We start from the raw sequence: 12454 nt of genomic DNA on the forward strand, positions 1-12454 counted from the left end.
AAAAGCTGGATTTTTTAAATGTCCACAAGTTATATAAAATATACCCTTGGTACTTAAAATTGTGTTCTTCTGAACTATAACTCCAATATTTTTACACCAAGAAGCTTAATCCAAAAAATGTGTTCTTGGCTCACATATTTTAGATCAGCTATCTGTTATTTGCATTCCATTCCATCAATAGTTGTGACTCTATTCATTATCATATTAGGCAAGTGATTTTAACACCAAATAAAATTGATAACCTTTTTGTTATAAATTCATGTAACTTAACCATACCTATGTGATTTGAACCCATGTATAATTTAATGTAACAAAGAGTAACAATTTCATTTACACTATTTTAAATTTATTTTTTACATTTGAAGAGCTTTTTTAAAAAAAAATGTATTTTGCATAGTTTTTAAAACTATTTAAAAAAAATAATTTGTAAAATTGTAAAAAAAAAAATCTTTGTTAATTTAATTAATAGCTTACAAGAGTTGTATGTTCTATTATTAATTCCTATGTAAATATTTTAAAATGAGCTAAGCAAATGTTATTTCTCTATACCAGTACTTAGAAGGCTTAATTTATGAAAAGCTTCTCTCTTTATGTAACCAGATATACACCACCAGTGTATAATTTGTAACCATTTTACTATTAGACTAGCAACCTTTTGTTCTTCAAATCTTCAATAAAAAAAACTTGTAAACATAATTATTGTACATGTTTTATTTTTAAAACATGTACTTGCATATATTTTTAAAAATATCTAACTAATGTTATTTTATTTCAAATTACTTGTTGATTTCTATTTCAAATTATGCATTATGATTGAATAAACTAATTATCACTGTAGTTTTATTATTATTTTTTGCTGATTTTTGGCAACATGATTTTAGTCTATTAATTTGAAGAGTTGGACTCAACACTGGATAGATTTTTTTCTTTACAGTATTCCAGCTAAATTAATATGCAACTCATGGTAAACTTATTTTTCTCTGTATGACCAAAAGATGAAAATTAAAGAAATCTATTACCTTGTTCTTTTTGCAGAGCATAACAAGAAATTTTGAAGAACAATATTTGGTAGAACAATTGTCAATATTTATTGGATAGAGGTAGTAACCATCAATGACTAAACACTCTGATTAGAGGTTCATAAATGTGATGTCACATTTGAGTTAAAAAAAACATTCTTTTAAATTAGATAATAGCAGTTTTTTTGTTGTTTTAGAATGTGTGTTTTTTTTAAATCGCAATAAATATTGATTAGACAGTCCAACCCAATGTTGAGCCAGCGCAGTTAATAGTTAAGAAAATATATTCCTGAGCTGCCTGCAAACAAAATATGGTTTTTGGGGAGAAGAGGGATTTAAGCTGAAGTGTGACGTCATTTTAGTAGTCTGACTTTGGTTGACGATAGGCAGCCTAGGGGGAGGTAAAAAAAAAAAGCGTCCTATGATAGGTTACCCCCCACCTATCGACACTAGACCATCCCGATCCCCAACCCAAACGTCGTTAGGCCTATAGTTTTACAGGGCATACACCTCTCTCCAGATAAACAAATAGATCTAGAAATAGAGAAGTGCGGCTTTACGGACTGCTCATAATAAAATTAATAACCAAACCACGTAGATCGTGGACTGCAGTCTATTCAAAGTTGTTTTACCATGTTATCAGCAGATAGTTTAAAAGAAAAGGAAAAGCTAGTTATTGTAAATAAATAAAGTAAATACTAAATAGGGTCTATTGTATTTTATTACCATTCGTTATTATAGGATCTTATGCAATTTATTCAAATTCTCGAAAACTATTTCACTCTATAATGCTATATTATTCATAGCCTGGTTATTTATTATTGCAGTTCAAAACCCAATATTTTCATTAGACAGTTTATTAGTTTGAAATCAATGGATTTAACAAAAAAGAAAAGAGTGGGTTGCTGTATAACAGACTTTAGTAAACGTTATTACGTATTGAAAACCCTTGCCATACTATTTTATAAGAGACCCACGCTTTTCTTAAAGTAGGCCTACTAGATCTAGATCTAAACTAGATTCTACAGTTATTTAAATAGTTGTGCATTATTAAATATTTAAAGTAATCGATTTTATTTTTCCATTTGTTGTGTTCTCGCCAAGCCTAACGGCATTTTTTTCCCATGCTGTTGTTTTTTCCTTTCTGAGGCCACACCGAAAATAGTCATAAAATGCAAATGCCAACAGATACTGAAATAGAAGCAGAATTCCCCAAAGTACTGGCCAAGTGATGTCTGCGGAAAAGTATGGAACAACTCGTTCCGAAAGACTGCCCTTACACCGAGTCGACCTAGATTCTAGATTGTATCTTTTGTAAACAGTTTAGATTTATGTAGACTAGTCTGGATCTATTGGGAACACACTGTGATACGAAACTCTTATTGCATTTCATTGCCTTCATGTCTGGTTTGAATAACTTTTAAGTCATGAAGGCTGCGTTGCCAGTCTTTCTACTCCTAGCTGTTCTGCAAGGTGAATAATAATAATAAAATACAGTATTTAATACTGGGTAGATTAGATTTTTTAGAATAATAATTATTAAATTAATTAAATCTAGATCTAGATTTCTAGCTAGATCTAGATCTTCTAGATCAAGAATTTTAGAGTCTAGCAGCTAGATCTAGTCTAGATCTAGCTAGAGTCTAGAATAGATCTAGAATCTAGATTCTAGATCTACTTGACTAAACACTTGTGAATTTTCAGCAACTAAAACACTAAAACTGAATCTAGATTCTAGATCTAGAATCTACTTCTAAAGTCTTCTAGATTCTAGATCTTACTAGATTTAGATTATAGATCTAGAGTTCTAGAATCAATCTAGATCTAGCTAGAATGACAATTGCATTCATTAAGTTTAAGAGTTTAAAAATCAGTCCCAAGATTGGGTGAAATTATTATTTAGGGCCTACAGGAAATTATAGTCCTGAAGCCTAAAATTGTATATTTTATAATATAGGGCCTACAATATTCAGTGATTCAGGGGCCTTTTCTTAATGCCTAATCTAGGTTCTAGAATAATTATTTAGTAGTATCTAAAGCCTATATTATTAGTGTTTATTAGGCCTAATTAATTAGTAATTATCTACATTAATAGCAGAAAACGCAAACAGAGTAAAAACATTCATAGTCATACGAAAAACAAAACGTGACATCACATGGAATATAGTTGGTAGAAAATATCCTACAGCCGGGAAAGTACACACAATAAAAATACATTATTGATTCTTGAGTAAACAAGGGGAAAAAAAGCCAATTTTGTCTAATCTTAAAAGTGGTTTGCTTGCAACCCTCTTTTTTACCAGAAGAATTGAAGAATTTAATCCGCACCCCCCCCCCCCCCCAACGTATAGTGCCCCCTCCACGGAGAAAAAAAGTCTGAAAGAAAGTCTATTTCCATGCTTGAGGTTTAGCTGCCAAAAGTAGGAAACGTTTCTATATTATAAAAGTAGGCTAGTGTTTCTTGCAGACTTTTTCCTCCCCAGAGGGGGGTGGGTACTTGAAAAAATGTTCAGAGAAGTGGGGGGTGGGGTGGTTACTGGTGAAAGTATATTTTTTAAAATAAATTCTATGTCGTTATAGGGGTCAGTAAACTTTCTATGGGGGGCTCTGCCTTCACTCTCCCTAAAAATTACCTGCAAGAAACTCTAAATGCGACTTTGTCAAGTTTGAGCTTAGGTTCGAGGTTTAGGGGTATAACCATGACTATATTCAGTATGGATGTGCAGTAACTACATTAAGTTAGTTGAACCTAAACTTGTATTTTAAGTAGGCTTATAGTTGACCTACTGTAAAAAAAATGTCTTGGTCTATCCTATTTAAATTTATTTTAACACTTGACATATGAAAATAGGCCAAAGTTTGTGGTAATAATTATTATTATTTTTAAAAATTTTACTCTTACTAGACTAGAGTTCTCTTTAAGTTACAAATTATAAATAAATCTACATATTAAAAACACACTGAAGTTTTAAACAATTATCATTCTTAACAAAATTATTACTGTTGCAGCAAATTAATAATTTAAATAAAAAAAGGGACATTAATAAATATAAAATGAGTTTGAATCATTCACAGTTTTTTTTCTTCTTACTAGATGTCTCCAGAGTTAAAGGCATCAAGATGACTGACTGCAGTAACTGCTCATCCAGTGAGTTCATGTGTCGACCAAATAACTGCACATGCATTCCTAAAACTTGGGTTTGTGATGGTGAAGAGGACTGTAAAGATGGTAGTGATGAGATCAAAGAAGAATGCGGTTTGTAAAGTTTTGGAAAACATATATTTATAATGCAAACAATTCTAAACTTCCTGGTTCTTTAGGACTATGCCATACCACATTTTTCATGAATAAAGACTATTATAACTTTATAATACTATATAATTTTCCAAATACTATTTAATTAGTTAATTTCTAAATGTGCCCCAGGGTTACTTAATAATATAATATTTATTCAACCTCTAGAAAACTACAAATGTCCTGAGTTTGACTTCAAATGCGCTAATGGTCACTGTATTCAGATGATGTGGAAGTGTGATGGGGATAATGACTGCGGAGATCACTCTGATGAGTTGAGATGTCGTAAGTAGTTTAGATGTTTCAAATAGTTGAGATGTTGTAAGTAGTTTTGATGTTGTAGTTGAGTTGTAAGTAGTTTAGATGTTGTAAGTAGTTAAGATAATGTTGTTATTTCTGGTCTGAACTTCTGGCCATGGTGTAATCCCTCTTGGAATACTTTTGTATATTTTATTTTGTAGATCACTTAAAAATAAAAAAAAAAATAAAAAAAGTAGCATAATTAAAAAAATATCAGTACCCTTTCTACATGAATTAAAGCAGATTTTTGTATGCTCATACAATAGTTGCCAGTATTTATCTATTGTACTCTTTATGATTTATCAAAAGCTGTATGTTGGAATGTACTTATTACAGAGTGTAATAATGGTTCTTTTGAGATGATTTGGCTAATTAAATTTCCTGTGTAAACAGTTAAATTATACCAATGGCTGTTATCCAGAATGTTATTGTTTGAAATTTCAGCTCAGCAGAATTGTTCTAATGGGGAATTGCTGTGTAAAAATGGGCAGTGTGTACCACTAGAGTGGAAATGTGATGGCTAATTAAATTTCCTGTGTAAACAGTTAAATTATACCAATGGCTGTTATCCAGAATGTTATTGTTTGAAATTTCAGCTCAGCAGAATTGTTCTAATGGGGAATTGCTGTGTAAAAATGGGCAGTGTGTACCACTAGAGTGGAAATGTGATGGGGAGGACGACTGTGAGGACGGCACAGATGAAGAGTGTAGTAAGTTTTTATTGTCCATTTATGCAGTTGGTGTTTTAATTTGTTACTTGGACACAAGTATGTATTTTGAAAAAATAAATATTTTTGAAAAGTATTTTAAAACATTTAAATTAATGAACTTGTTTTTAAAACTTTAATTAAAATAATACTGATTGTTTTAAATCAGCTGATACTGTTGGTTCTGTTAAAGCAGGGGTTCCCAACCTTTTTTTTACTCTAGAGCACATTCTAAAATATCGGTAGTGTGGCGTAGCGACCCTTCCCGTCACCCGGGGACAAAACTTTCGATTTGCACCCCCCTCCTCAAACTTTCAATTTGCACCCCACTCTAACTTTCGATTTGCACCCCCCTCAAACTTTCGATTTGCACCCCCCCCCCCCTCAAACTTTCGATTTCCATCCCCTTCAACCTTTCAATAATGTTTACGAAAAAAATTCTGTCTCTGTCGAATACGAATAGTGAGAGGCGGGCACATACAAATCGTTCGGCTGGCGCCATGGCGCCCGCGGACACGGGGTTGGGAACCCCTGTGTTAAAGCATGAAATTAAAACAAAATAAGGTTTAGAATTTTTATACTGTTAAGTAATGTTGAAAATATATCACACGCATTTTGTTGTAATCTACATTAGATGATTTTATAATTTAACATTACATTGCACAGTATTAAATAAGTTCATATCAATAGTCACCCAATTTTTCAACTTCATCGTTACTTTCTTGTAGCCCTGCAGGATTGTGTGTCTGGGCAGCTTCAGTGCCAGGATGGTACCTGCATATCAGACATGTGGAAATGTGATGGTCAGATAGACTGTGTCAATGGAACTGATGAAGAAAACTGTGGTATGTTGCTTCTATTTTAGAAATAAACTAAGGTACAACATGGTTGAGTTAGAGATAGCATGATAGTTAGTTTGAACTCACTGGCTGGTGAGACTTGTTAGCTGGGGACAGCACCCCATCTAGGAGAGCAATCTCTCTAATCAAACTACTATTGCCTTGCAGATGTTCTTGGGTCTAAAAAGGGTATGGAAGCATGTCCAGAATGAAAAAAACTGGACTAAGTCAGAGTCTATGGGTCATATGATGCATAACATTTTAGCAATAATGTAAAAAGAAATCCCCCTCCAATTGTGCATTTCAAAATGAAGGAAAGTAGTATAAATTTATTAAACCACTGGTAGACAGTATATCCACACTTGATATTTTAAAACTTATTTTTAATATCTGTTTTTGTTAAAATTATTTACATAACAAGCATTTAGGAAATAATACGAGTTTCATAGAAAAAAAGTTATTCACTTTCTATTATCACAACATTTAAAATAAATAATTATTAATCTTACCAAGGGATTTCCATGATACACCTAAGATAGATGAACCAGGATATCCTAGTTTTGTAAACCAAATGTTGAAGTTACTAGGACCTGATCTCTGAAAATTTCAATCTGGCCTTCAATATATTCTGCTGATAGAATTGTTTGTCTTAACTAGTGTTCCTTTTAGTGAATTCTTTTAAAATTTTCTAACTAAGACCACTTATTTCTCTATAGGCTACAAGCAGTCAAAATGCAGCAAGGAGCAGTACCAGTGTAAAAAAACTTTAAACTGCATCAAGACAGAGTTTTTGTGCGATGAAGAGAATGACTGTGGTGATTGGGAAGATGAAAAAGGCTGCAGTGAGTAATGACAAATAAAACAGCTATTTTCCAACACCTGTGAATCTATAATAATTCAAAAATGAGTTCTTCATCATAAAAAAACACTATAAAACATTGTTTAATGTTATCCTGTTTGATTGTTATAAAAAATCTAGTTATAACAAATAATAACTTCCCATAGTAGTAAGTCACTATATTTAGGTTAAAAAAAATTGAGCATGCATTTTACTTCTAAGTAACCAGTATCTATCGCAAAGAAATTACTGCAACTCTTTGAAGGCTTTGCTTCCCCCATTATAAAAGACAGAAAAGAATTATTTAATTTGATAGGATAAAAGAAGAGTCTAAAAAAATATTTTAAAAATTTGAGCCACTTTATACATGAAGCTAATAATCTTTTATCTTCAATCTATAAGAAGGGATTTTTTAAAAATATTATACTTTTTAAAAAACAATTTCCTTAGTGGATTATAAAAAAATAGCGTGTGAGTTAATTAAATTTAATTTAGAAATTATGGTTTGGTCACAATTAATATAACAACTAAATTTCCAAAAACTACATAAATGCACTTCACATGTTTTAAAAAACTGCTTGTCAATTAAGTTAACAGTATGATGCATCATTATTCAAGGCAAATTTTAAAAATTACTGCTACAGTAGGAACTAATTTCTATTAAAATTATTTACTCCACAGCCCATTGTCCAAGAGGAGAATTCAAATGTGGCAGTGGAGTTTGTATTAATAAAATTTGGTTGTGTGATGGTGATTACGATTGTGATGACATGTCTGACGAATCTAACTGCTGTGAGTACTTCACTACTGAAGACATAATGTTAAGAAATTTGTTCTGTTATAATTTTTTCACATTTAGTGCATAAGTTAAAAAAAACCAGAATGAAATTTTACTGTAAAATTATTGACATGATTAAATTGTATTTTAAAATATTGTTAATTTAATCTTCTTCGAATGGCCAGCTCACTTAGTGTTACCCTGCACGAATGAACAGTTCCGATGTGATAGCGGATTTTGCATTGATAAGAATATGAAGTGCGACGGACAGAGGGATTGTGCAGATAACAGCGATGAGAGGAACTGCAGTGAGTAATGATGCAAGATTTAAATACATTCATTAAAATAAAAAAACTTGTTTTTAAATCCTATTATTGTCTTGTGGATACTAATGAAGACACTATTTTTTAAAATTATTTTAGAGCCCAGGAAATGTAAATCAGACCAATTTAGATGTGATAATGGCAAATGTTTGGGACTTCACAAAGTTTGCAATGGTAGAAATGAATGTCAGGATGGATCTGATGAAATAGCATGTGGTAATTAATAAATTATCTGTTTTAATTTAGAAGTTAACATTTTCTAATAAAAATTGAGTTTCATGGTCCCTTTAACATTACCATCATAAGATAAAAGAAGAAAAAAGAGGAGTTTTTACTTGGCTAGCATGACAGCCATGTTATTGACAAGTTTTAGAATATGCCTGTTCACTTTTAAAGTCTGACATCAATGTTATGCATTATGCTTATTTTTCCCTATAATTTTCTACTTTGTTAAGGTTTTTAAATAATATTAATTCATTGATTTGCTTTGCTTTCATTGAATGTTTAATATTTAACAATTGTTCAGACACTCTAACTTCCTGTTCTGTCAACAATGGAGGATGTTCACACAACTGTAAGCCCACACCCCATGGAGCCAGGTGCTGGTGTAAGTCTGGCTTCAAGTTGGCAGAGAACAGAACATCTTGTGAAGGTAAAGAAAATGTCCAATTCTCTTTATAAATAATATTAATTAAGCTGTCTCCTGTTATGGACAAAGTTGTTTTTCATGAATAACTGCAATGGCCCTTGCCTAACCCAAATGCTAACTCTGTAGATATAGAAATTCCAAATGTGTTTATTGTTTATTCTACATCACTTATTGTTAGAAAGTGGAACAATGTTAACAACATATGGATATTGTGCAGAAAAAGAGTGTGCAAAATCACAGAATATTTTTCCAATCCATAACTGGTTGACCCCAAGGTTTGCATAGGTCAAGTTCTTCTTGGAGAATGTTTATTGATAATTCCCCAAGTCCTTTTTTTTTAATTGTATTTTGCCAAGTCAAATATTTTATTGCTAAATGTAACTTTTGAAAATTTGATGAGAAAACTGAAACACCCACTGTAAACTACTGCTTTAATGATTTTAAAAATTTTGCACCTCATTGTCCCCAGATATTGATGATTGTTTACTGACTGGAGCATTTAGCCAGATTGAGCACCCACTTAGCCAACTGCTTTAATATATGTGTTTATTATCACCTCATTGTCCCCAGATATTGATGAATGTTTGCTGACTGGAGCATGTAGCCAGATCTGTACAAATGTAGCTGGCTCATACAAATGTTCTTGTGTGGCAGGCTATCAACTTAAACCAGATGCTAGAGGGTGCAAGGCACAAGGTTTGTCAATCATTATCTTTATATGATCAACAAAAAATGTAAAATATTGCATGGAGGATATGGCAGAACATGTGGTGATTAACTAGATAGAGATTATTGATGTGGAGCTATGGTCATAGATTATAATTAAGAGTTTTCTTTTCAATGGTTATTTTCTTTACCTTTTCCTGTTTATTAAAAATATTGTTTATGATGCACAAAGTACTAGGAAATACTCAATTTATCTAATTAATGGATTGTCTTAAAATATATGAAGACAAAATTTTTTGAAAAACTTAGTTTATGTTAATAAATATATTTAATCTTTAATTTTTTTGTTGTTAAAAACAAATTATTTTATGATAGATTGGTTTCGATTTTTTAAACATGATTTTTTGTCTTGAAATCCAGGAGGAGAAGCATATCTAATCTTTGCTAACCGTGTAGACATCAGGAAGGTCACCCCAAACAAAACAAACTACACATCCATCCTACAAGGGCTGCAGAATGCCATTGCTCTAGACTTCCACCACATTGAAGGCTTTGTGTTCTGGAGTGACGTTACGCTGGATGTTATTAAACGGGCTCATTTGAATGGCACTGGTGCCATCAGTATAATTTCTGATGGTTTGGATAACCCAGGTTGGTAATAACAAGTGTTTTTTTAAGTTCTAAGACACAGTAGAGCTGGTTGGACATTGTGATAAAAGATGAACTGATTGTTGTATTTACATTTGTATCTCTTTTGAGTAAGATCAGAGAAAACTAAAATCATAACATAATAAACTAAAATGCTCGAATAACTTGGATTTTTTGAAAGAATGTCAGTATTTAAAAGTATAGCTAGTATTTAAGGCATAGTTTTTTTTTGTGTGGAAATTATAATCATTTTAATATAATTATATGTTAAATTAACTTGTATAACATGACAACGTAGCAAAATTTCCTCATCTGTCAGCTATTTTACTTGTATAGTTTGCTATAATTTTTTCAAATTTTTTTCTACACATTTAGTATAATTTTGCCAATTTGTTTTTTTTCCTTAGGAGGACTTGCAGTAGATTGGATTCATAACAAACTGTTTTGGACAGATGCGGGCACATCAAGAATTGAGGTGGCTAACCTGGATGGTACTTATAGAAAAGTTATTCTTTGGCACAATTTAGAAAAACCAAGAGCCATTGCAACCCATCCTAAACAAGGGTAAGTGACTTTGCAAGTGTTTATGACTGTTCCCATAAAAAAGTGAAACCGAACATTACAATAAGAGAAAAAAAACAAAAATACAAACTCATTATACCAATTCACTTTCATTGAAGAAATTTCCATGCATACTTTTTTTGCTGTATGATTTTTATTGCATCTTTTTTCCTTTGCACTTTCTGGTCACCGTTTGATTCTCAAAATTTAACATTTAGCTCTTGGTTAATTTAATCTGTCCCTAGCCAAAGAGTGTAAAAATCAAAGAAATACTAAACAAAAAAGGAAAAAGTGAAAATAAAATGAATTTTCCCCATTTACACATTTTTTTATTTTATGCCTGCTATTTTGCTCCTAATTAAGTAATAAAATGATAAAGATAAAGCACTTTTGAATATATGCAGTTCATAAAACTCAAAACTATATTTACAGCTTAATATTTTGGACTGACTGGGGCACTACTCCTAAAATTGAACGAGCTGGGATGGATGGGAGCAGGAGGATCGTCTTGGCCAGCACTTCCCTATTTTGGCCTAATGGGCTAACTGTTGACTACGCAGCCGAGCAGTTATACTGGGCTGATGCCAAACACCATGTCATTGAGTGTTCAGGTCTAGATGGATCTAATCGAAGAGCTGTCATTAGTGAAGGTAAATATTGAAATTAGTTCACACTAGTAAATGTTTGTCAAAGGTGGTGATAGGTTTCTGTGGCGACCCCATGTGTCCTAGGCACTTAAAGGATAAGGTAAAGAAATACTTATAACACCTTTTTAAAATTTTAGTAAAAAACTTACTTTTTGAATATAAACTATGATTGAATAGATACTATGTTTAATATTTATGTTCTTGAGTGTTTTATATATTTTAATTATAATTTGAAATCAGTTAATATTTTTTATATTTAATGCACAGTTATTATTTAGTGCATATTTATAACATTTTTAAATACAATTACTCACCATCCAATTTTATTTTTAAAATCTTAGTGCTTTTATATTGCCATTCTAAAGTTTCAGTTGTAAAAAAAATCTAATCTCCACTTTTCATCTTCTCTAAGGTCTCCCACACCCTTTTGCACTTACCATATTTGAGGATGAACTTTATTGGACAGACTGGTTTACTAAGAGTATATACAAAGCAAATAAATTTAATGGCAATCATATTGAGACAGTGCGGACCAGATTGTTTTTTCCCATGGACATTCACACATTTCACCCCCAGAGACAACCACATGGTAAAAATCTCTTTTTCAGTTAAACATTAACTTTTGTTTTTAAAGTTTCTTAAAATAAGTTTTGATTCCTTATTATAATATTTTGTGATACTGATTTTAAACCACTAAATGCATAGTCATTGCAAGCAGCTCTTTCTTAAAATAAACTTATTTTTATAAGGTTCATTTACTTTAATTGTGTAATGTTTTGTATTTTAATTAGTCAATATGCAGAATTTATTGCGCTTGTAAAATTCTTGTATAATTTTTGTGCAGCTGTAAACCTGTGTGGACCAAACAATGGTGGATGCAGCCATCTTTGTCTACCCAATGAGGTCAACTTCACCTGCTCATGCCCAACTGGGCTTGTCTTGAACAAAGACATGAAGAACTGTGCTGAAGGTATAACATTATTATAGTGCAGAAAGAATTGAATCCTTATTTATGGATTGTCTTGGTCATATCACATTCTATGATCAATTTTTTGTGTGGAGATTTTGAGTTGTTTTTTTTAAAGTAGGCTAAGCATTTTTCTTAAATTTGGCACAACCACTCAAAAAAAACAAAAAAAAGTTTTGAAAAAAGTTTGCCACCATTATGATTTTTGTTTTGCTCT

The 12454-nt window shown here is 31.7% G+C and overlaps 1 protein-coding gene across 1 annotated transcript in view; it reads left to right on the top strand.

The window, feature by feature from the left end:
- The first annotated feature begins 2247 nt into the window (after positions 1 to 2247).
- Positions 2248 to 12454, top strand: part of LOC131931677 (low-density lipoprotein receptor-related protein 4) — a 29307-nt gene continuing 19100 nt past the window's right edge. Inside the window, exons 1-16 of the mRNA XM_059288504.1 lie at positions 2248 to 2492; positions 4114 to 4275; positions 4483 to 4599; positions 5211 to 5324; positions 6050 to 6166; positions 6877 to 7002; positions 7680 to 7790; positions 7971 to 8084; positions 8199 to 8315; positions 8626 to 8751; positions 9319 to 9444; positions 9835 to 10065; positions 10470 to 10626; positions 11056 to 11273; positions 11683 to 11859; positions 12115 to 12240. Coding sequence (XP_059144487.1) covers positions 2447 to 2492; positions 4114 to 4275; positions 4483 to 4599; positions 5211 to 5324; positions 6050 to 6166; positions 6877 to 7002; positions 7680 to 7790; positions 7971 to 8084; positions 8199 to 8315; positions 8626 to 8751; positions 9319 to 9444; positions 9835 to 10065; positions 10470 to 10626; positions 11056 to 11273; positions 11683 to 11859; positions 12115 to 12240 — 2185 coding nt within the window. The 5' untranslated portion in view covers positions 2248 to 2446. The remainder of the gene's footprint in view (positions 2493 to 4113; positions 4276 to 4482; positions 4600 to 5210; positions 5325 to 6049; positions 6167 to 6876; positions 7003 to 7679; positions 7791 to 7970; positions 8085 to 8198; positions 8316 to 8625; positions 8752 to 9318; positions 9445 to 9834; positions 10066 to 10469; positions 10627 to 11055; positions 11274 to 11682; positions 11860 to 12114; positions 12241 to 12454) is intronic.

Source organism: Physella acuta, unplaced genomic scaffold, assembly GCF_028476545.2.
Source record: "Physella acuta isolate Inbredline_101_S28 unplaced genomic scaffold, ASM2847654v3 ptg002004l, whole genome shotgun sequence".
In the NCBI taxonomy this organism is placed as follows: Eukaryota; Metazoa; Mollusca; class Gastropoda; family Physidae; genus Physella; species Physella acuta.